Raw genomic sequence first — 25,589 nt, 5'->3', positions numbered from 1 at the left:
ATGGGAACTGCAGATGCTGGAGAATCCAAGATAATAAAATGTGAGGCTGGATGAACACAGCAGGCCAAGCAGCATCTCAGGAGCACAAAAGCTGACGTTTCGGGCCTAGACCCTTCATCAGAGAGGGGGATGGAGAGAGGGTTCTGAAATAAATAGGGAGGGGGGGAGGCGGACCGAAGATGGATAGAGGAGAAGATAGGTGGAATGGAGAGTATAGGTGGGGAGGTAGGGAGGGGATAGGTCAGTCCGGGGGGGGGGGGGACAGACAGGCCAAGGGGGCGGGATGAGGTTAGTAGGTAGTAAATGGAGGTGTGGCTTAAGGTGGGAGGAGGGGATAGGTGAGAGGAAGAACAGGTTAGGGAGGTGGGGACGAGCTGGGCTGGTTTTGGGATGCAGTGGGGGAGGGGACGAGCTGTGCTGGTTTTCCGTATCCAAAAACTGTATCCCAAAACCAGCCCAGCTCATCCCCTCCCCCCAACTACATCCCAAAACCAGCCCAACTCGTCCCCGCCTCCCTAACCTGTTCTTCCTCTCACCTATCCCCTCCTCCCACCTCAAGCTGCACCTCCATTTACTACCTACTAACCTCTCCCCGCCCCCTTGGCCTGTCTGTTCCCCGCCCCCACCCGGACTGACCTATCCCGTCCCAACCTCCCCACCTATACTCTCCTCTCCACCTATCTTCTCCTCTATCCATCTTCAGTCTGCCTCCCCCCTCTCCCTATTTATTCCAGAACCCTCTCCCCATCCCCCTCTCTGATGAAGGGTCTAGGCCCGAAACGTCAGTTTTTGTGCTCCTAAGATGCTGCTTGGCCTGCTGTGTTCATCCAGCTCCACACTTTGTTATCTTACACTATCATGAGACTCTCTTCCTGAGTGGTAAACTGATTGCAATTTTTTTGGTTAAACTATAAGATGTCAGAAAGACAGCACCTCCATTTTTGAAGCATCCTTTCTCTTACCAACATTCCATTGCGGTTTGTTTCTTCCAAGCTCAGACTGACCTTTGAAAATCCACCCAACGGCTGAATTGAATAGATAATAAAATGTGAGGCTGGATGAACACAGCAGGCCAAGCAGCATCTCAGGAGCACAAAAGCTGACGTTTCGGGCCTAGACCCTTCATCAGAGAGGGGGATGGGGGGAGGGAACTGGAATAAATAGGGAGAGAGGGGGAGGCGGACCGAAGATGGAGAGTAAAGAAGATAGGTGGAGAGAGTGTAGGTGGGGAGGTAGGGAGGGGATAGGTCAGTCCAGGGAAGACGGACAGGTCAAGGAGGTGGGATGAGGTTAGTAGGTAGCTGGGGGTGCGGCTTGGGGTGGGAGGAAGGGATGGGTGAGAGGAAGAACCGGTTAGGGAGGCAGAGACAGGTTGGACTGGTTTTGGGATGCAGTGGGTTGGGGGGAAGAGCTGGGCTGGTTGTGTGGTGCAGTGGGGGGAGGGGATGAACTGGGCTGGTTTAGGGATGCAGTAGGGGAAGGGGAGATTTTGAAACTGGTGAAGTCCACATTGATACCATATGGCTGCAGGGTTCCCAGGCGGAATATGAGTTGCTGTTCCTGCAACCTTCGGGTGGCATCATTGTGGCAGTGCAGGAGGCCCATGATGGACATGTCATCAAGAGAATGGGAGGGGGAGTGGAAATGGTTTGCGACTGGGAGGTGCAGTTGTTTGTTGCGAACTGAGCGGAGGTGTTCTGCAAAGCGGTCCCCAAGCCTCCGCTTGGTTTCCCCAATGAATTGAATAGTTGGCCCACCCTCTGGATAATGTAAAGCTAAGTGGGAGTGTGTGGTTTGAATACAATATAAAGTGGTCCAGGTGGATTTGGACAGATATAACAAACGGGCAAGAAAATGGCAGAATGAAATTAATGAAAAAAATGTGAGTTATCCATTTTGGTAAGAGAAACAGAAATGCACAGTATTTGTTAATTGACAAGAGGTTGGAAAGTGTTAAGTGTCTGAAAGGATTAAAGTGTCTCTGTCACTAAGTCACTGAGGCCAACATGAAGGTGCAACAAGCTATGAGGAAGGCTAATAGAATGTTAGCCTTTATTTTAACAGCCTGTGTACAGGAGTAGTGAAGTCTTGCTTCAGTAGTATCAAAGCTCAATTAAATCACACTTGGTGTGTTGTGTGCTTGGAGTTTTGGCCTCATTTTCTTAGGTAAGATGTTATTGCCAGAGATGGAGTGGAACAGAAGTTCATCAGATTTGTTCCCGTGATGGCAGGACTGTTCCATAAAAGGGAGATGGGACAAACTGCACTTGTATTCTGTAGAGTTTCGAAAATGAGTGGTAGTCCCATTGAAACTTGCAAAAATTGGGATTGATAGGGTAAATGCAGATAAGATGCTTCCCTGGTTGAGGAATCTAAAACAGTAGCCTCACGTTAAAAATAAGGGGCATGCCACCTAGGTCCAAGCTGAGGAGAAATTCTATTACTCAGAGGGTTGTGAACCTTTGGGCCGGGAAAGCCCAGTCATTGAGAATGTTTGAGGTAAAGTTTGATCGATCTCTGATTACTCGCAGTGTACAGGATTATAGGATGGGGTGAATAAAAGGCACTGAAGTGTTCAATCAGCCGTGATCATATGGTGGAGCAGGCTTAATGGATGAATGGATTATTCCTGATCCAATGTTCCTATTAGTTGGCTACCCTGAAGAAAATCACATCAAGTGATTGTTTGCGATTGTGACTTCTGAGCCATGTTTTGGCATGAACAGTAACATTTGGAAGCTCAAAGGGAAAATTCTGTTTCTGGAGTCACCAAAGCAAGAAATCTTCCTATTTAAGGCAGCCATTCCCTTTTTTAGCCACTATTACTGTTTGCAGCTGACAGTCAGACTACACTATGTGTCAACTTAATTGGAAATCCAACCTAAAAATCTCAGAGGACATAGCAATTTAAAGTGAAGGTTGGTTAGACTCATTGCTTCTGTTACATTAAATTGACTTGTAGAATGCTGTTTCTCATAAAACCAGTAACTGCAATCAGTAAATAATTGCAGCTAGACTGTTTTGAAAATTTTCTTTAGCTATGAATTACAAATAAAATTTACAGTTTGGGCTGTATTTCATTATTAATTTTATACGTTTTTGTGAATTTTGGTGATCAAGATGTGCTGGAAATAGAATTGACTAGGGCAGTAGAAACTTGACATTGAGCATTAGTGCTGCAGTTACACGCTATGAGCCCTTGTTCATTATTGAAACATTCAAGAGTATTTCTAATATCCTGGTATCTTCAATGAGTACAGATTTTTAAAAAAATCTCAAATAATAACTTTTCGTTATCCTCAAACATGTTTAATATGATGAAAATAGTTGTACCTATTTAATAAATATAAGTTTCACAAACTACTTACTGAATCAGATTTATACTGAACCATCATTTCCTCTTCGCACTGTTGGATATTTACTGTTCTTGAATTTGGTGGCATACTAATATTGTGTCTCGATGGTCGTGGCTCTAGCTTTACATTCATTCTCAAGGTCTCCAGCCTTTGTACATTGGGCTCAGAGGGACTCATAGGTCTGAAGTTCTCTTTATTTTGTACAGTTGGTTTTAGCCTCTGAACTCCATAGCTGAGAAAGTCTGGATGATAATCTTCCATCATGTTTTTGGAGCTGAAATTACTGTGGTGTTTTTCTGAAAATGTATCTTGCACATAGGAATCCATGCGTTGTAGGGGCTTCATTTCCATTTCATAGTTACTAAGTTTTTCTTCATCCTGCTCATGCAGCTGGCTACCTGAATCATGATTATGCAACCGATAGGATGTCCATGAAAATGTCGGTGACTCTGTTCCTTTTCTGTCAGTGGGTCTGTGTTTGTATTTGCATTCGGTACTTCTTTCCCTGATCTCCTCAGCTATTGATGGTGTGTTGGAGTGGCTGCTTCCTTTGCTTGCTCCTCTTCGATTGCCCAATCGCAGCTTATCATTCCAGTTAGTAGGTCTTGGGTAATCATCCCTTCCTCCTTCCAGCAGCACCTGAATGTCTTGCCCTTTGTCATGTTCTAAATGCACCTGTCTTACAAGCCTTGCATTCTTTTTTCTGTACTTTGGTGGTGAGGTTGATGGTGAACTGGATGATCGGCTTGGCACAGGGCTGTGTTCTGGAGTAAGATCTGGAGGTGTTGTTCCCTTCCTGTAGAGCTCTGGACTTTCTTCCTGAGGTGGACTTTCTGATGAAATTCTGTCTATCTCGTTTTCAGTTGAGTTCTGGTGTTTTGGCCTTTGATACTCAATTCCTGATGGGAAAACAATTACATTGTTAAACTTTCAATAAATCATCAATATGAACATTCCTAACCTTTATCACTGAATGTTTTTATGATGAATAGTTCCCTACTGATATGATTATAGAAGGGCAAACCTGAGGTATCTCTGAACTATAATTATGGAATACAAAGCCTCGAAATACATACATTCTGGTAACAGTTATCCTTGTGTGAAAATTATTATTATTTATCTGATACAATGAACAGTGCAGTAAAATCCTAGTCAGTTAAATCCCAGGGGAGCCAGCAACAAATTTCTATACAGTCATAAGTCACACAATACCAGTTATAGTCCAGCAGGTTTATTTGAAGTCGTAAGCTTTCGGAGCGGTGTTCTTTCATCAGCTGAAGTGACGAAGGAACAGTGCTCCGAAACCTTGTGATTTCAAAGAAACCTGTTGGACTATAACCTGGTGTCGTGTGACTTCTGACCTCGTCCACCCCAGTCCAACACTGGCACCTCCACATCAAATTTCTGTAAAGCAGACAGCCAAATGACAGCTAAGAAGGCCCCATTTCTGACACAATCAAACAGGCTTTTGAATACAATCTATGTAAAAAGCTGCAGATTAAAATGCCAAAGGAAAACACACTAAAATAGTAAATCTGTGAAAAAGAGATAGCAAGACCCCCAGATGCTGGAGTCCGAGACAACACAGTGTGGAGCTGAAGGAGCACAGCAGACCTGGCAGCATCAGAGGAGCAGGAAAGTTGACATTTTGGGTCAGGATGCGAAATGTGTGGAAAAAGTCTTTATTCAGTTTGTTCACACCTTACAGTGACCTGACCTTGCAAAAGGCAAGAGATTTGCTTTGAAAAAAAAGTTGGGATTTAGTTCTGGAAAATTGTAATCTTTTTTGCTGACTGTGTTGTCTTTACATGCGCACAATATAATCTACCACATTGTTAAGGCAGTCAAAAAGGTTTATACTGTTTACATGATGCACGTGAAATCCTGGATCACCTCTGCTGTGTTTTAGCTTCAGTTAGGGAGACAACAAGTGAGCAAATATTCATTGGAGCCTTCAGGGTCACTGACCTCCTTGGTGTCTTTGGTAGAAGAATGTACTGCATCTATGATTGTATGGCATCGTTTAATTCTGTGCAAGTTTCAAAGTTACCTCTGCCAGAATTTCCATGCCAGCCTCGCAGAACCAAGCTAAAGGTATTTTATTATTTGATCAGTTTCACTCTGCTCCTTCTTGTTCCCATGATCTTCTGCAGTTGTAATCTGCTTATATAAATAGATCCATACAAATGAAGAGGAGGAGTAGGCCATCCGGCCAATTTGAGCCTGGATCCTTCATCTCATTGTCATATTACTACTCTGTTCCCTCACCCCTTGATGCCTGTAAAATCTAAACATTTATCTATCTTCTTCTTGAATATATTCAGTGTCTTGGCTTTCACAGCCTTCCACAGTACAGAATTCCACAAGTTTTCTACTCTTTGAGTGAATAAATTTTTCATCATCTTAGTCCTAAATGGTATACCTTGGAATTATGTTCCTGAGTTCCAGACTTCCCAACTAGGAAAACATCCTTCCTGCATCAGAGATAGTAAGAACTGCTGATGCTGGAGTCTGAGGTAACACAGTGTGGGGCAAGGGGAACACAGTGTGGAGCTGGGGGAGCACAGCAAGCCAGGCAGCATCAGAGGAGCAGGAAAGTTGACGTTTCAGGACGTTTCTTTCTGAAGAAGGGTCCTGACCTGAAATGTCAACTTTCCTGATTCTCTGATGCTGCATGGTCTGCTGTGCTCCTCCAGCTCCACACTGTATTATCCTTTCTGCATCTTGTCTGCCCACTGCCTAATCAAACTAATCCTTCCTCATAGGACAGTCAGGTCAACACCAGTATTAGCTTAGTGAACCACTGCTGCATTGGCAAATATTTCCTTTCTTTGGCAGGAAGGCTGTAACTGCATTGCAGTACTCTAGGGGTTGTCTCACCAAGGTCCTGTATAGCCCAGTACAGTAGGAACTGTTGACAGTTATAGTTTCCATCACATCTTCCATGCCTTTTTCATCAGGAACATGGTGCATTGCTAGTCTCATAGTGTGTGGATAGTATCTATATTTGTGAAATAATGGGCCCAGTCAGGAAGCCCCTGCCCTCCACCAACTTCTAAAGAAAGCCACCAGCTTTTACCAGGCAGCCTCACCATGGTGTATAAGTCTGTTGCTGGACATTTAAGGCCATTAACTGACCTCTAGGCAGGAAGACCATCTTCAAACATGCCAAACTTAAGCCTGCTCCTCCTTTCTGATCCCAAACATGGTGGCTCAGTGGTTAGCACTGCAGCCTCACAGCATCAGGGACCCAGGTTCAACTCCAGCCTCGGGCGACTGTCTGTGTGGAGTTTGCACATTCTCCCCGTGTCTGTGTGGGTTTCCTCCGGGTGCTCCGGTTTCCTCCCATGGTCCAAAGATGTGCAGTTTAGGTGGATTGGCCATGCTAAATTGTCCATAGTGTGCGGAGGTGTGTGGGTTATAGGTGGATGGGTCTGGGTGGGATGCTTCAAAGGGCAGTGTGGACTTGTTGGGCCAAAGGGCCCGTTTCCACACTTCAGGGAATCTAATCTAAACAATTTCAGTGCAGGAGTTGGTCATTAACCCTTTGAGTTTCTTCCATGATGTGATAGATCATAGCATAATCTGATGTGGTTTCTAATTCCTGACTCCCACAGACCCCTCAAATCCTTTGTCAAACAATAATCTGTTGAACTCAGCCTTAAAAATATTAAACAACCCACACACACCACCCACATCCTTTCCCCACTGAAAAGCAGAATTAAATTTCACCTATGACACTCATTGACGTAATACAACCACTAATGTATTATACATTGTTGATTGTTCCCCCATGGCTACAAAACTCACTAATTATTACCTTTTTCTGCTAGCCTTGTTTCTGTATATTTAGAACATAGAACATAGAACATTACAGCACAGTACAGGCCCTTCAGCCCTCGATGTTGTGCCGACCTGTCATGCTGACCTCAAGCCCATCTAACCTACACTATTCCATGTACGTCCATATGCTTGTCCAATGACGACTTAAATGTACCTAAAGTTGGCGAATCTACTACCGTTGCAGGCAAAGCATTCCATTCCCTTTCTACTCTCTGAGTAAAGAAACCACCTCTGACATCTGTCCTATATCTTTCGCCCCTCAATTTAAAGCTATGCCCCCTCATGCTCGCCGTCACCATCCTAGGAAAAAGGCTCTCCCTATCCACCCTATCTAACCCTCTGATTATTTTATATGTTTCAATTAAGTCACCTCTCAACCTTCTTCTCACTAATGAAAACAGCCTCAAGTCCTTCAGCCTTTCCTCATAAGACCTTCCCTCCATATCAGGCAACATCCTAGTAAATCTCCTCTGCACCCTTTCCAAAGCTTCCACATCCTCCTTATAATGCAGTGACCAGAACTGTACGCAATACTCCAAGTGCAGCTGCACCAGAGTTTTGTACAGCTTCACCATAACCTCTTGGTTCCGGAACTCAATCCCTCTATTAATAAAAGCTAAAAACACTGTACGCCTTCTTAACAGCCCTGTCAACCTGGGTGGCAACTTTCAAGGACCTGTGTACATGGACACCGAGATCTCTCTGCTCATCTACACTACCAAGAATGTTACCATTAGCCCAGTACTTTGCCTTCCGGTTACTCCTACCAAAGTGCATCATCTCACATTTGTCTGCATTAAACTCCATTTGCCACCTCTCAGCCCAGCTCTGCAGCTTATCTATGTCTTTCTGCAACCTACAGCATCCTTCGTCACTATCCACAACTCCACCGACCTTAGTGTCGTCTGCAAATTTACTAACCCATCCTTCTACACCCTCATCCAGGTCATTTATAAAAATGACAAATGACAATGACAGCAGTGGACCCAACACCGACCCTTGCGGTACACCACTAGTAACTGGTCTCCAGGATGAACATTTCCCTTCAACTACCACCCTCTGTCTTCTTTCAGCAAGCCAATTTCTGATCCAAACTGCTTCATCTCCCACAATTCCATTCCTCTGCATTTTGTACAATGGCCTACTGTGGGGAACCTTATCGAACGGGCCTTGCTGAAATCCATATACACCACATCAACCGGTTTACACTCATCTACCTGTTTGGTCACCTTCTCAAAGAAATCAATAAGGTTTGTGAGGCACGATCTACCTTTCACAAAACCGTGCTGACTATCCCTAATCAAATTATTCTTTTCTAGATGATTATAAATCCTATCCCTTATAACCTTTTCCAACACTTTACCAACAACTTTTACTGCACTAAGTGGTATTGTGACTAACTTTGACTGCTATAAATGTTTTCTGTGATTAAGCTAACATAACAGATCAAATAATTCCTTCTGCATGAAGCAGAAGTATGACCCTGTTGAAATGAAAGGTTTCAATATCCTTATCCAGAAAAAAATCAAAAATGAAGAATATTTTTTCTGCGGTGTGCATTTGGCACAAGAAGACTGTGCAGCTGGTAATCTGCCTGGCATACTGCATTAAACCATTTCTGTTAGTTGTGGGAACTTCTGACTGCCTGGGATGCCAACTTGCAGCAGGCATTTTGTACATTTGGATTTGCTATTCACTAGTGTAATGCCTGATTTTAAAGCATAAAAGGCGTGTTAAATATTGGGTGGAATATATTTCTTGTTTCTCTGAAGGTCTTCAGTAACCTAACTAAGTTCAGTTGTTGGCTGCTGAAGAAGTTATTTAATATGCATTTGATACAGAAGCCTGAACACACACACCAGCAGGTTCAGGAACAGCTCCTTCCTGACCATTATCAGGCTGATGAATGGACTCTCTAGTCTCAAATAACGCTGATCTTGCTAACATTGATCTCACCTAGCACACATTCTGAGCAATGTTACCTGTATGCTTGCATATAAGTCTTTTTACAACCTCATATCTGAACATCCTTGCTTACTATGATCTGCCTGTACTGCCTGTAAACAAAGCTTTTCACTGTACTTCAGCACACATGACAATAAATCAATATAGGCCTCTTCTCCTGGTACCCTATCAGCATTGGAGGCTGCTGTCTCATCTGGTGAAAAGTCATGAACACGAGTTATTAACTGTTTCTCTCTGTACAGATGCTTCCTAACCTGCAGTGTATTTCCCAGCACTTTTTTGTTATTTAGGGTTTCCAGCAACTGCAGTGTTTGACTTTTGTTATTAAGTGATCGTTTGCCCTGGTTACTAATTGTGGACACAAATTACCATAGTGATAATAAAATGTGAGGCTGGATGAACACAGCAGGCCAAGCAGCATCTCAGGAGCACAAAAGCTGACGTTTCGGGCCTAGACCCTTCATCAGAGAGGGGGATGGGGGGAGGGAACTGGAATAAATAGGGAGAGAGGGGGAGGCGGACCGAAGATGGAGAGTAAAGAAGATAGGTGGAGAGGGTGTAGGTGGGGAGGTAGGGAGGGGATAGGTCAGTCCAGGGAAGACGGACAGGTCAAGGAGGTGGGATGAGGTTAGTAGGTAGCTGGGGGTGCGGCTTGGGGTGGGAGGAAGGGATGGGTGAGAGGAAGAACCGGTTAGGGAGGCAGAGACAGGTTGGACTGGTTTTGGGATGCAGTGGGTGGGGGGGAAGAGCTGGGCTGGTTGTGTGGTGCAGTGGGGGGAGGGGATGAACTGGGCTGGTTGAGGGATGCAGTGGGGGAAGGGGAGATTTTGAAACTGGTGAAGTCCACATTGATACCATATGGCTGCAGGGTTCCCAGGCGGAATATGAGTTGCTGTTCCTGCAACCTTCGGGTGGCATCATTGTGGCAGTGCAGGAGGCCCATGATGGACATGTCATCAAGAGAATGGGAGGGGGAGTGGAAATGGTTTGCGACTGGGAGGTGCAGTTGTTTGTTGCGAACTGAGCGGAGGTGTTCTGCAAAGCGGTCCCCAAGCCTCCGCTTGGTTTCCCCAATGTAGAGAAAGCCGCACCGGGTACAGTGGATGCAGTATACCACATTGGCAGATGTGCAGGTGAACCTCTGCTTAATGTGGAATGTCATCTTGGGGCCTGGGATGGGGGTGAGGGAGGAGGTGTGGGGACAAGTGTAGCATTTCCTGCGGTTGCAGGGGAAGGTGCCGGGTGTGGTGGGGTTGGAGGGCAGTGTGGAGCGAACAAGGGAGTCACGGAGAGAGTGGTCTCTCCGGAAAGCAGACAGGGGTGGGGATGGAAAAATGTCTTGGGTGGTGGGGTCGGATTGTAAATGGCGGAAGTGCCGGAGGATAATGCGTTGTATCCGGAGGTTGGTAGGGTGGTGTGTGAGAACGAGGGGGATCCTCTTGGGGCGGTTGTGGCGGGGGCGGGGTGTGAGGGATGTGTCGCGGGAAATGCGGGAGACGCGGTCAAGGGCGTTCTCAATCACCGTGGGGGGGAAGTTGCGGTCCTTAAAGAACTTGGACATCTGGGATGTGCGGGAGTGAAATGTCTTATCGTGGGAGCAGATGCGGCGGAGGCGGAGGAATTGGGAATAGGGGATGGAATTTTTGCAGGAGGGTGGGTGGGAGGAGGTGTATTCTAGGTAGCTGTGGGAGTCGGTGGGCTTGTAATGGACATCAGTTACAAGCTGGTTGCCTGAGATGGAGACTGAGAGGTCCAGGAAGGTGAGGGATGTGCTGGAGATGGCCCAGGTGAACTGAAGGTTGGGGTGGAAGGTGTTGGTGAAGTGGATGAACTGTTCGAGCTCCTCTGGGGAGCAAGCGGCGGCGCCGATACAGTCATCAATGTACCGGAGGAAGAGGTGGGGTTTGGGGCCTGTGTAGGTGCGGAAGATGGACTGTTCCACGTAACCTACAAAGAGGCAGGCATAGCTGGGGCCCATGCGGGTGCCCATGGCCACCCCCTTAGTCTGTAGGAAGTGGGAGGAGTCAAAAGAGAAGTTGTTGAGTGTGAGGACGAGTTCCGCTAGGCGGATGAGAGTGTCGGTGGAGGGGGCCTGGTCGGGCCTGCGGGACAGGAAGAAGCGGAGGGCCTTGAGGCCATCTCCATGCGGAATGCAGGTGTACAGGGACTGGACGTCCATGGTGAATATGAGGTGTTGGGGGCCAGGGAATTGGAAGTCCTGGAGGAGGTGGAGGGCGTGGGTGGTGTCACGGACATAGGTGGGGAGTTCCTGGACCAAAGGGGAGAAAATGGAGTCCAGATAGGTGGAGATGAGTTCGGAGGGGCAGGAGCAGGTGCGGCTTTCTCTACATTGGGGAAACCAAGCGGAGGCTTGGGGACCGCTTTGCAGAACACCTCCGCTCAGTTCGCAACAAACAACTGCACCTCCCAGTCGCAAACCATTTCCACTCCCCCTCCCATTCTCTTGATGACATGTCCATCATGGGCCTCCTGCACTGCCACAATGATGCCACCCGAAGGTTGCAGGAACAGCAACTCATATTCCGCCTGGGAACCCTGCAGCCATATGGTATCAATGTGGACTTCACCAGTTTCAAAATCTCCCCTTCCCCCACTGCATCCCTCAACCAGCCCAGTTCATCCCCTCCCCCCACTGCACCACACAACCAGCCCAGCTCTTCCCCCCCACCCACTGCATCCCAAAACCAGTCCAACCTGTCTCTGCCTCCCTAACCGGTTCTTCCTCTCACCCATCCCTTCCTCCCACCCCAAGCCGCACCCCCAGCTACCTACTAACCTCATCCCACCTCCTTGACCTGTCCGTCTTCCCTGGACTGACCTATCCCCTCCCTACCTCCCCACCTACACCCTCTCCACCTATCTTCTTTACTCTCCATCTTCGGTCCGCCTCCCCCTCTCTCCCTATTTATTCCAGTTCCCTCCCCCCATCCCCCTCTCTGATGAAGGGTCTAGGCCCGAAACGTCAGCTTTTGTGCTCCTGAGATGCTGCTTGGCCTGCTGTGTTCATCCAGCCTCACATTTTATTATCTTGGAATCTCCAGCATCTGCAGTTCCCATTATCTCTCAATTACCATAGTGATTTTGTTTCAAAATTAAATCAGTAATAGAGCCAATAGGGACACCTGAATGCTTAAAAAAGATATTATAAAAATGACACTTAAATTTCAAAATGTTGAAGAAAGCATCATTTTACTCCCTCAGCAACCCTGCTGCATTCCGCGGGAAGTCCTTTGATTGGCCCTCCAGTTTTAAGGATTCACCTGCTGTCCTTGATTGGATGGCATTCCTACCCTCTGGCCATTGATTGGTTAATTCAGGGAAACTCACAGCCACGTGCTAGTTTGCAACACTTGGCATGCTCTCAATCCTATTGGAGCCTGATGATAGTTCCTGATGCCTTCATCGAATCCTGTCCAATACTTCTGTAAATGGTAATTAGAATCTTCCTATTTATCATCAGATTGTTTTTAAATTGTGCCCCAATTGATTGTGTTGAATTTATTTTGTCCTGATAATTGTTCTGTTGAGATAATTTTCAATTTCTAATTATTTGTTTTAAATTACAACTGTTATCATTACCTAATTGACTCATGTGAAAAGCTTATGAGATCTCTTGAGTCATTACCTTAACATTCATTGTCACTGTGAATGGAAATTTTCTTGAAGTAATGTTGATCAGTCAACATTGTAATATCTCCCCCAGAAGATAGCTTCCAGAATACTGGTAGTTGTGTATTTTATGATCATATTAGTTTCATGTCCTTATTCATAATTGTTTAGCTCTTGAACAATTCTTTTTCTGGTTTTGAATTTGAATGTTCATTTTCTCGTAATCACATTTTCCCTAATTCAATTCAACCAAGCTCAATTTTGCTGGTTAAATAGTATGTTCATATTAATATCTTCACTCACTTCTCCATTTGAATAGGTTTGTTTTGGCCCTTTGTGACTCAAGTTGAATGTAATCCAAACATCATCAACCCAGGTTAATCTCTGGAAGAGTAGTCAGTCAGTCGATAATTTTTTGTTATTTTGTTAACTGTGGCAGTTGTCTTTTGTACTAATTATGTACATCAGCATTCCACTATTTTGTAAAATTGTTCAACTACTTCATTCAAAGTGTTGGTTCAAATGTTACTCCAAGCCTAACTCTAAATCTCTCTCTACCAATTATATATTTTCATTTTGTATTTTCATGAGTAATGTGAAAAAGTTTCTATTTTATCAATACTGAATTTCATCTTAAATCCGTCTACCTAATAGCTTAAACATACTATTGCTGTTCCTCATTTTGCACAATCGATAATACCTATTCCCGCAAGATAATGATATTAAAATAAAACTCTTGGAAAACGTTGTTCAAAGATCTTGTCAATTCAGCCATCTTATTTACAGAAGTCTTTTTTTCCCAAGCAGCCATTTTACAGGGTACAATTTTTCACCTTCTTGTCATGTATGTTATAATGTGCAGTAATCCTAATTATAAGGTCAGGGAGGGTTGTTTCTCCCTGCAGTGTTCAAGTAAGCTTGTTGCAGCAGAATCTTTACCAATATTTTAGAAAGCTCCTGTTTCATGTTTTGCATTTGCTGTAGAAACATGCACATACTTGGCTCAGCAAGCTGTTAAGGCAGTTGCTATGGTTGCCATGAGAACTTGGTAGATGGGCAGAATATACCTTCAAAAAATCTATTTTTGTCAGAATGAAAGTAACTAGGGCTGTTTTTCCATATTTTAACTGAGTGTCAATTTTGGGGAGTTTAACTAAGGGTTTTAATTCTGTGTAGCCTGGCAAATTTTCTCACACAAATCTCCGCTGAGGTTAGAGTGCTCACCTGTACCAATACCTTCTGGCATTCACAGGCATACAAACCGGCCCTTGCTGCTTGCTAGCGAGATTGTCATGTGATCACTGAAACCGTACAGGGAAAGTCAACCTTTTTTTGTTTTTGCTGGATTCTCCCAACTTTCCCATCATTCAGATGTGGAAAAACCCTGCAATTTGGTTATGTTTGTGATTTAAGATCATTGTTCAATCTGTGAATAGTGGTTCAAAGATGTAACCTTCAGTTACAAATACACAGGGTTACATATAAGCCAAAATATTGCTCCGGTGCTGAGTTTTATATTGGCATAAAAATTACCATAATGGCTTGCAATATACTACTAATTTACAACATGTTTTAAAGCAGAATATATTTTTCCTTAGAGTGTCAATATGATCAAGCCATGCACAACAGTAATTAAACCATGAGATTAGGCTCCATTGAGTTCAATGTGTGGATCTCCTGTTGATAAAAAAAAGGGTATTGCTGTTGAGACTCAATGAGAATACTTTCTGACTGAAAATTGGAACTTTCTGTTGGTCAGAGCGTGGATACCCAATGATGATAGGCATGCTTAATTAAGCCAGCAGTTGGACACTGATAGGACTGTGCTGTTTGTATGATTTAAACCATTCACAATTTCTGTTAGCTAATATATAACGTGACTCTCCCATTTTACTTGTCAGGCTCTTTCCAAGCAGGTATTGGGTACATGTGCAGTGTCAGCCAGTTTGTGGTTCATATACATATCAGTCAGGTCACAAACCCAGCATTTAGCATAACCAATGATTTCATTGTATACTACTAAGATTAGTAACAAAAGTGCAACTCCTTAGAACTACAGGCGTATTCTTTCTCCAGGGATTAAGGTAGCTCCCATGCTGCCATTCAGACTCCTATACATGGTGTAGTGCCCAAAATGATTTAATAGAATTTATTTTAATCTCTATACAAACATAGTGTGAAACCATGAGCACGAAATCATGTGATGCCTCATTCTTCATTAGCTCTCATGGTGCTTTTGTTTAAGCTAAGAGGATGAAGAATGGAAATGAAGAAGGATGGTTCTTGGTATTCATGTGCAAACCCATGACTGAATAGCGTATAACTGAAACAAAACCAATACGATTGTCAGATTATCAAAACATAACGTGGGTCTCGGTACAACATGGCTGCACTGAACCTGCCCACCATTTCACGGAACTTTCCATTTTAATTTATCTACATATACATTCAATGTATGCTTGGCATCCTCATAATGATTTTACACATAACAGCTAAAAAAGCAAAATAATGAGAAAGTTTTAATTAACATCAGTAAGTTGTCTTTAGAAGCCTCTAGAAATGACTTTTAGTCTGAATTCCACATCTACCTACACCCTACATTTGTAAATTGTAAATTTGATTTGTAAATTTTGCCTTTCAGCCAGAATTCTGAGGTTTTGATGGGTTATCTATTGAACAAAACTACAATATCTAATTGCATATCACTTCAGAATAACCACTTATGGTTAATTCTTCATGGTGCATGAACAGAAGTTCATCAAACCATGTACTTAAGAACTTATTTGTGTTGTTCACTTCACAGATGATATGTTAGCAAATGTAGGCTTGGACAGCACACTTGTTTTTGAACACATTTGGAATATAAGGGTGGAATTTTCCCAGTTCCTGAATGGCATGGACAATGGCAAGCCAGTTGGTAAAATGTGGTGATAATCAAAAAAATGAGACCAATGATGCTAAAAAAAGTCATCAGCTTTTAAACCTACAGTTTTAACAGTGAGGCAAGAATCTCGCTAGTGAGTGGAAATGGTCCTACTTACGTGAATAACCATCTCAATTTTACTGGATCTTGCCTCAATTATGTACAAATGACTATTTTCCCAGACACTGGAGAGAAACTAGACAGTGGTAATTTCCAACTCGGAAGCCAAAGGAGGTTGGTTAATTGTTCTTCTGGCCCTGCACCCTGGTCAAGGTTCTCCAACACCTCAAGTTATACTGCATGGACTGTGCCCACCTGCACCCTTCATCCAAGGAAGCTAGCACTGGGCATGCACCACTTTCACATCATCGTGGCACATCTCTGACTTACTTACAATGCAGATCGTTACTCCAATACTGCACTTGGAAGTGTATTTTATTCCAATACAGCTGCCAGGCATTCATTCCATGCATCAGGACAGGGTGTGCCTCAGGACTCTTATCCTGCTCTCTTAGCACTCACTCACTTTGTGCCTGCTTGGATGCTCACAGCATCTCTGCCTTGCCAAATACACAGTGCCACCTCATTTACTGCCTCTAAATAGTTCTGCCTTGCCTTTTAGCAAAGACACAAAGCCATGCAGTGATCGACCATGTGCCATGCAAATTCTGGTCGCAAAAGTGAGCTTGGCTACGTTATTGGTCATTACAAATTGATCATAGTCATCTCTGTGAAGCAGAAGTGATCACAGACAACCATAAACACATCACCTCTGGGCCACAATTCATGAATGAGGACATTCAGCAGGAGGAACATCACCTTCATCATGATAGAGTGATGTAGCATTACTGCACTGCAGCTCGTCAGCCTTCCAGTTACCAGTCGTCAGCCAAATCGATTCATTCCACAAGATATCAAGAAATGTTTGGAGACACTGGATACTACAAAAGCTATGGGTCCTGACAACATTCTGACAATAGTACTGAAGGCTTATGCTCCAGAACCTGCCACTCCCGTAGCCAAGCTATTCCAGTACAGTTACAACACTGGCATCTACCTGACAACGTGAATAATTGCCTAGCCATTTCCTAGACATAAAAAGCAGGACAAATCCAACCTGGCCAATTACTGCCCCATCCGTCTACTGTCCATCAGCAGTAAAGTGGTAGAAGATGTCATCAACAGTGCTACCAAGCAGGTCAGCAATAACCTGCTCAGTGATACCCAGTTTGGGTTCCGCCAGGGCCACTCAGCTCCTGATCTCATTACAGCCTTGGTTCAAACATGGACAAAACAGCTGAATTCCTGAGGCAAGGTGAGAGTGAAAGCCCTTGACATCAAGGCTGTATTTGACTGAATGTTGCATCAAGTAGCAGTAACAAAACTGGAATCACTGGTTGGTGTCATACCTGACACATTGGAAGATGATCATGTCGTAAGAGGTGTCATTGCTCCAGGACATCTCTGCAGGAGTTCCACAGGGTAGTGTCCTCAGCCCAACCATCTTCAGCTGCTTCATCAATGACCTTCCCTCCATCATAAAGTCAAAAATTGAGATGGTCACTGATGATTGCACAATGTTCGACACCATTTGAAACTCCTCAGATACTGAAACAGTCCATGTTCAAATGCAACAAGATATGAACAATATCCAGACTTGGGCTGACAAGTGAAAGTACCATACAAATGATAGGCTATTACCAGCACCACTGAGAGCCAATCTAACCTCCAACCCTTGACATTCAATGGTGTTGCCATCACTGAATCCCCCACTATCAATATCCTGGGGGTTATCATTGGCCAAACTTGCCTTACCATATTAAACACAGTGGCTACAAGAGCCGGTCAGAAGCTACAATACTGCAGCACATAACTCACCTCCTGACTCCTCAAAGCCTGTCCACCATCTACAAGGCCCAAGTCAGGAGTGTGATGGAACATCCCACTTGCCTGGATGGGTGCAGCTCCAACAACACTCAAGAAGCTTGACACCATCCAGGACAAAGAAGCCCGCTTGATGGGCACTACATCCACAAGCATTTACTCCCTCCACCATTGACACTCAGTAGCAGCTGCATGTATTATCTATAAGATGCACCGCAGAAATTCACCAAAGATCCTCAGACAGCCCCTTTCAAACTCATGACCAAGTAACTTCCGTCCAGAAAGACAAGGGAAGCTGTTACATGGGAACACCACCACAATCAAGTTTCCCTGCAAGCCTCTCAACATCCTGACTTGGAAATAGATCATCATTTCTTCATTGCTGCTTCAAATTCCCAGAATTCCCTCCCTACTGGAATTGTGGGTTAAACTACAGCAGATGGACTGCAGCGGTTCAAGAAGGCAGCTCACCACCACCTTCTCAAAGCCAACTCGGGAGGCAGCAAAGCCCACCTCCTACAAAAATGATTAGAAAATGGATTTAATTGACACCTAATTACAACCATTGGGTGAAATCATAATTTGTTGACTATAAATTTGTTGTTGTTCAAAAACCAAGTGGCCCAGTTTATTCCCAGAAGCAAATTTTGTTAGTTATTTCTTCCCTTTTCTTACTGTTCGATGCAAGTTAACATTAACAACTGACACCAAAATTGACGGTATAGCGGACAGCGAAGAAGGTGACCTAAGATTTCAATGAGACCTTGATCAATTATGTCAATGGGTGGAGTCGTCGTAGATAGAGTTTAATTTTGATAAATGTGAGATATTGCATTTTGGTATTACAAACAAGGACAGGACTTGTACAATAAATAGTAGGACCCTGGGTAGTGTTGTCGAACAGAGAGACCTCGGTGTTCAGGTACAGAATTCTTTGAAATTTATGCCAAAGGTAGAGAGGTTGGTTAAGAAGGTGTTTAGCACGTTTCATTGCTCAGGCCTTTGTGTATAGAAGTTGGGACATCATGCTGACGTTGTACAGGACATTGTGAGGCCTCTTTTGGAGTACTGTTTGCAGTTCTGGTTGCCCTTTTATAGGAAGGATATTATTAAACTGGAGAGGGTTCAGAAAAGATTTACCAGGAAGTTGCCAGGAATGGAGGGTTTGAGATATAAAATTAGACTGGTTAGACTGGAATTTTTTTTACTGGAGTGGAGGACGTTGAGGGGTGACCTCATTGAGGTTTATAAAATCATGAGGGGCATAGATAAGGCGAATAATAATAGTCCTTTCCTTTGTGTGGGTGAGTTCATAACTATGGGGCAGATTTTTAAAGTGAGAGGAGAAAGATTTAAAAAGTACATAGGGTGTTGCAACTTTTTTTTTTACACAGTAAGTAGTTTGTGCGTGGAATGAGCTGCCAGAGAAAATGTTGGGTGCAGGTGCAGTTACAGTGTTTAAAAGGCATTTGGATAAGTTCGTGAACAGGAAAGTTTGGAGGGATACGGGCCAAGCGCAAGAAGGTGGGACTAGTTTAGTACAGGAACATGGTCGGCATGGATTGGTTGGACCAAAGGGTCTGTTTCGCTGCTGTTTGACTCAGTGACTCTATGTGAGGCTCGCACATTAAACAATGACAAAGTGTTATGCAAGGCAGGGTACTGGAAGGAGTAAGCACTCTTACAGACAGTGTTGTAACATTTTATGGTATGAATGTAGGGCCATTCCTGCAGGTGCTGTTGTATGTCAGTCAATCAGACAAGTGACAATGAAAGGAAATAATACATCTATAAATATGAGATTCTGTTTTCAAGGAAATGTCTCCTGTGCACTGATGTGCTCTCAGAAGCAACTCCATCCCACCACATGTACCATGAGCTAATACTCCCAGCTGTTGTGCACAGCTGAGTTTTCAACAGGGTGCTTGTACTGTGAATCTCAGAAGATCCCAGTCATGGCAAGTACTTCCACAGTTGTGAGTGCACACCAGTGTGATTGCGCTCTGTGGGGGTGTGCAGCCTACATAATAAGGTGAGCAACAGAAAATTGCATTAGATCATTTGCTGGAATTTCTGGAGAGAAACCACTCTACTCCACGAAATTGACAGGTACAGCAGAAATGTCCCAAAAATCAGTTAAGTATCTGTAATAGTTTTTTTGCTTTGCCCCTGTCACAATCGCATAAAGTACAGATTATTGATCTTTAAATTCCACCTGATAAATTTAATACCTGGGACTTCAATGAACTAAAACAGATTTAAAAAGGGACAAAAACAGAGACTTAAAATGACCTCAAGTATCACCTGACCCACATTGATTGGCCAAGTTTCAGAAAAACCAACTTGGATTAGATCAAAGACAATCTGAGCTGTTATTAATGTTTCCCAAACAGCAATGAAGCCAGTAAGACAGGTCCCATGGTAACTGTCAGATCTGATGTGATTTACGCCATTAAAAAAGTCTTCACAATAATCTTTAATTATTAAGTGTGGAAAAATAACCTCAGCAGACACAGAACATACAAACAATCTGCTATTTCAAGGATCTCTTTCTCTCAAGGACCAGATGGAAAAAAAAGGACTCAGAACTGAACACCAGGTGAGAAGGCTTACTCCCTCTCTCCCCAGAAGAAAGCATCCATTTCAACAACACTGACTAGAGTGAACATTCAGAGAACCAAGGACTGAAAGAAAGCTGTAATATCCACTGCTGCTGATGGTTCAAGAAACTAATCAACCAACTGTGGTCTTGTGCTTAACCTCACGCTGCAAGGGCACTTAAAGAACTCTGAACTGTATATTAGTTACCTTTGTACTGGACCAAATCTCCTCTTAACTTTTTACCTGTGTGTATGTGTTCGTGTGTGTGCGTGTGAGTTTGTGTGTGTGTGTTTGTGCGCGTGTGTGTGTGTGTGTGTGTGTAGAGTTACATTTTAGTTTGTGAAATGTACAGCCTCATACTAAAAAGAACTTCTTAATTTTGTAATCAACCAAGGAAGATGAAAAGAGGGGAGCCAATCCACCTTTTCACCTGATTATAACATCTTTTTCTAAGTCCTTTGACAGAAAAAATGAAAATTAGAGGAAAACAATGATCACCCTCCTATCCTGAATTCAACTTATCCTGGGAAAAATTGTAAAACAAAATTGTGTCCAGCCCCTGTTGAATTAATGTGACTATACAACAGGTATTGTAATTACACTCAAATAGCCAATAGTGGGAAATTTATTTCTATAAATATCTGCTGAGATTCAGCGATCAATCCCAACACTGACGTTTTTTAACCAAAGCACAGAAGGGAATAGCAACCTGCTAAAACTTGCTGACTCGGATTTCGTGACAGGCAGGTTGCAAGCAACTGCCAATGTTTCAATATACTCAGCAATTTAATTCAGATGCCGACAATGAGGGACAGAATCTTCACATGGCAATAAGTGAAGAATTAGACGTGCTGGGAACAAAATAACCTGAGCCACGCAGATAAAGAACTTTTTTTTAAAAAAGCAAGGTTTAAGTGGGTGAATATTCTGTGTTACCTTTACAATCAGCTGGAATTAGAAAGATATAACTTACGACTTCATTCTATGGCATGGAACTGTAAATACCAATGTGTCAGCCTTATTTTCTTTACAATTCCCTTCTTCACAATATTAGCATAAAAGATAGGTTATGTTTTACAAAATTTGCTATTACACATATTAAAGTCTGGCAAATAATGTACTTCAGTGTTGTTCAAATATATCTGAGATTTTTCTCATTGCACAGGTTAAGCAGGAGTTCATTAACTTACTTTTAAATATCGATTAAAACAGTCAAGGTATTTTAGATGAATACCCAGATTAATAGGCCAAAGGGTTATTTCAAAATCATACTATTCTTCGCTAAAATTTTCAGAATGTAATTCTAACCATTTAAATTGGAACTGGAGTAGGCCAATCAGCCCCTCAAGCCTGTTCCAGTATTGAATGAGATCGTTGCTGATCTGTGGCCTAGCTGCATATATCTGCCTTTGGCCCAAAATCTTTAATACCTTTTCTTAACAAAAAGTCACTTACTTCAGATTTAAAGTTAATAACTGCTCTAACATCAACTACCATTTGTTGAAGAGAGTTCCAAACTTCTACTACCCTGTATGTAGAAGTGCTTCCTAATATCTTTCCTGAATGGTCAGGCCCTCATTCTTAGACTATACTCCCCATACCTTGAATCTCCAGCTAGGGAAAATAGCTTTTCTTTACTCTGCCTGCTTTTTTACCTTGTAAATGCCTTGAAAACTTTGACCACATCACCCCTTAACCTTCTAAATTCTAGACAAAACAGGCCTAATTTCTCATAATTTAACCCCTGAAGTCTCAGGTATCACACTTGTAAACCCTATGTCATATTTCCTCCGAGGCCAATATATCCTTCCTAATCTGCTCATTGTACTTTAAGTAGGGTGTAATCAGGGTTTTGTAAAACTGCAACAGAACTTCTGCATCCCTGTAGTCTAGTCATTAGATATAAAGGCCAGCATTCCATTAGCTTTCTTGATTATTTTCTGCATCCGTTCATGATATTTCAAATATCTGTGCTCCTGAACCTCCATTCAATAGACATCCACTGTTTTTAACTTCATACCATCCAGAAATAACCCTAATCTAATCCTTTTCATTCCAAAATAGCTAATATTACACTTGCTTACAGATTTTTCTGATTACAGTAAAGTGAAGAATAGTAATTCTGCTTCACGAAGCAGTTGAAGATCAATTTTCTCCTGACAATTTAATACTCCACGAATGATTGTCTCAATATTTTCTGAAAGGAATTCAACTTTTGTCAGGAAAAGAGTATTCTTAACTATTAAGAATTATTTTAACATCAATTCATTTAGGTTAGCAAGAATCTGCAATTCAAGTGCATTTGTTTTTTTTATTTATGGGGTCTGGTGCCACCAGATGGGCCAGCATTTATTACCCATCACCTTTTGCATTAAGTGTCAATCACATTGCTGTGGGTCTGGGGTCACATGTGAATCAGACTGGATAAGATGGCTCTTCTAAACAGCATTAGCGAATAAGCTGGGGTTTTCCTGACAATCGACAATGATTTCATGGTCATCATTAGACTCCTAACTCCAGATATTTATTGGATTCAAATTCCACGATTTGCAGTGGCAGGATTTGAACCTGGGTCCCCAGAACATTAGAGATAATGGGAATTGCAGATGATGGAGAATCCAAGATAACAAAGTGTGGAGCTGGATGAACACAGCAGGCCAAGCAGCATCTCAGGAGCACAAAAGCTGACGTGTCGGGCCTAGACCCTTCATCAGATGACACATTACCTGGGTCTCTGAATTAATAGTCTAGTGATACTACCACGAGGCCATCACCTCCCCATAGTGCACACATCAGGTTTACTGGGTTTGGTATATGACTGTTTAAAGTGCATTTGATAAAAATGCGGTTTTAGGTGACCTTGATGTTATTAGTGATTTTTTTTAGTATTAAGCTTTTCTGTTAAAACTGTTGTCTATTTTCATTTCCCATTGCAATGTTATTTAATACTTTTATTGTGCAAAAGAATAAAGAACACGTTGAATAACATGAATGTAGGTACAAGGGTTAATTTTCAATTATATGGAATTGTTCATGGAATCTTCGAGCCATGACAATACTGTAGTGTATACATTTGAAAATCAAGTGCTACTTACGATTCAATTGCTTACTTTGAACACATGATTGTAATGAAAAGTGTTGAATTCTGTGTGTCCTTTTTCAAAATAGTATCTTCTGGTCTCCAGTGTACCGTATCAGCCATGCAGCTGATTGTTTACTTGTTTTGAAAATGTTTCATGCAGGAGACAATTATCAATTTTCTACCGAGTGAGATGTTTTGAAAATCATAAAGATTTACAAATGTGATTCTAGGCTTTTGGTGGCAAAGATATTATTTTGCTGCCAGCTCTGATCAAAGGTAATAATCTCTTCAGCCACAGTACAAGGTATATAAGTTTAAAGAGTTGAATGTTTGGCTCGAAGATTGGTCTGCAACAAATAGGTTTCACTTCATTGGTTACTGGTGCTGTTATTGTGGGAAGTAGGAGCTGACACCATTGGTACAATCTTTACTTGAACCATGCCCCAAGCAGTGTTCACCTGAGTCATCTAACTAATGCGGTAGAGAAGACTTTAAATGATAAAGTGGGGGGGGGGGGGTTGTAGGGAGTGGGTAGGTCAAAATTAAGAGAAAAGGAAAGTTAATAGAGCAGGACAGTGACATAGGTAATGATGTGATAAGAAGTTGCAGAATATATACAACTAAGAACACATAGGCAGTTAAAATCAGAATTTGCAAGAATGGTAAAAAGTCAACAATGAAGACTGTATCTGAAAGAATGCAGCATTCATAACAAAACCAACAAGTTGATAGCTCAGAAATAGTAGGAACTGCAGATGCTGGTGAATCTGAGGTAACAACATGTAGAGCTGGTTAAACACAGCAGGCAAAGTGGCATCAGAAATTTCTGAAGGGTCTAGGCCCGAAGCGTCAGCTTTTTTGCTTTTCTGATGCTCCTTGGCCTGCTGTGTTCATTCAGCTCTACACCTTGTTATCTTAAGCTGATTGCTCAAGTAGAGATACATAAGTATAACTTGAAAGACATGGTTACAAAGTGACCAAGGCTGAGACCTAAACATTTGAGACTATGTGACATTTCAAAAGGCTAGAAAACTAGGAAAAGGCAACAGGTAGTTCAGTTAATTAAGGCTGCCATTAATACAATAGTGAGTGATGGTATTAGTTCAAAGATCCAGTTTTAAAATCAGTTTGGGTAAAAATATGGAATAGCAAAGATAAGAGATCACTTGTAGGAGTAATACAGACCCCCTAACAGTAGCTATATTGTAGTATAAATATGCAGATCTTGCAAATAGTGTCTGACATAATCATAACTAATTCTGGTACATGAGGATTATCTTGTGAGGAAAGTTAGAACAAATCAGGCTTTTATCTGTTGAAGTTTATATGATCTACTTAGATGAATGAAAGGTGAAACATATAAGATCCTGAGCGGAATTGACAGAGTGGAAGCTAGGAGGATGCTTACCCTTTTTCAGCTTATAACCACAGAATACAATATAAAACTTGAGAGCCTCCTGTTTAAAACAAAAATATTCTTTTCTCTCTGAGGTTGATTAGTCTGTAGAATTCTCTTCACCAGAAAACACAAGATGCTGGGCTATTGAATATATTCACTGCTGAATTAGGCATTTGCTCAACAAAGGAATCAAGTGTTATGGGGAATAGACAGAAAAGCAGAGGTGAATCCATGTTCAGATCAGCCATGATATTATCAATCTAGAGGCCAAACAGCCTTCCCCTACTTCTAATTCATTTGGCCCCGAGACAATAATGAACAAAGATACAATCAAATTGAGGTTATTATTCCAGCTAAGGTAGACTTGAGATATGTGTCCTTGCTCTTCCCCTAAGAGTGACAGGAAATGGCAAAGGCAAACCACCACTGACTATAATTGCCTAGAAATGACGGGATGAAATATCAGCAGACCAGGACCTGCCTTTAAATATAGTACCCACAATATGACATATCAAATAGAAAAATAATTTTAGAATTCTGTTATGTCCAAGTATACTATTTTAATAAGTTTTGACAATTTATAACAATACATAGAATGTAATTTATTAAGTAAGATAGGAGATACATGAGAAGACTATGATAACTGTTTAAGTCCAGGAGAGATGTTAGCCAGAAGTTAAGGAAACAAGGTTGCCAAATAATTAAAAAGAAAGACTACAAAAAATTGGCAGTGGATGTACTCTTGAGGCTGGTATTAGTATACTGCACAGGAGCTCCGTTAACTTAGTAATTAGCTTGCTTCTTGATTAAAGAGATTGTATATTTTTCCACTCAGGTTGTCCAAGATATATGCTGGTACAGGGGAAACTTAAGTGCTTCATGTTATTTAGCTATATAAACCAAAAA

The 25,589-nt window shown here is 42.4% G+C and overlaps 1 protein-coding gene across 1 annotated transcript in view; it reads right to left on the bottom strand.

Moving 5' to 3' along the window:
- Positions 1 to 25,589, bottom strand: part of jph3b (junctophilin 3b) — a 169,834-nt gene that overhangs the window by 16,676 nt on the left and 127,569 nt on the right. Inside the window, exon 4 of the mRNA XM_048546487.2 lies at positions 3,369 to 4,255. Within this exon, the coding sequence (XP_048402444.2) occupies positions 3,369 to 4,255 (887 nt within the window). The remainder of the gene's footprint in view (positions 1 to 3,368; positions 4,256 to 25,589) is intronic.

The sequence above is a fragment of the Stegostoma tigrinum genome, chromosome 16, assembly GCF_030684315.1.
Source record: "Stegostoma tigrinum isolate sSteTig4 chromosome 16, sSteTig4.hap1, whole genome shotgun sequence".
Taxonomy (NCBI): Eukaryota; Metazoa; Chordata; class Chondrichthyes; order Orectolobiformes; family Stegostomatidae; genus Stegostoma; species Stegostoma tigrinum.
Note: the sequence above shows the minus strand (reverse complement) of the source record. Positions and strands in the feature narration are given on the sequence as shown.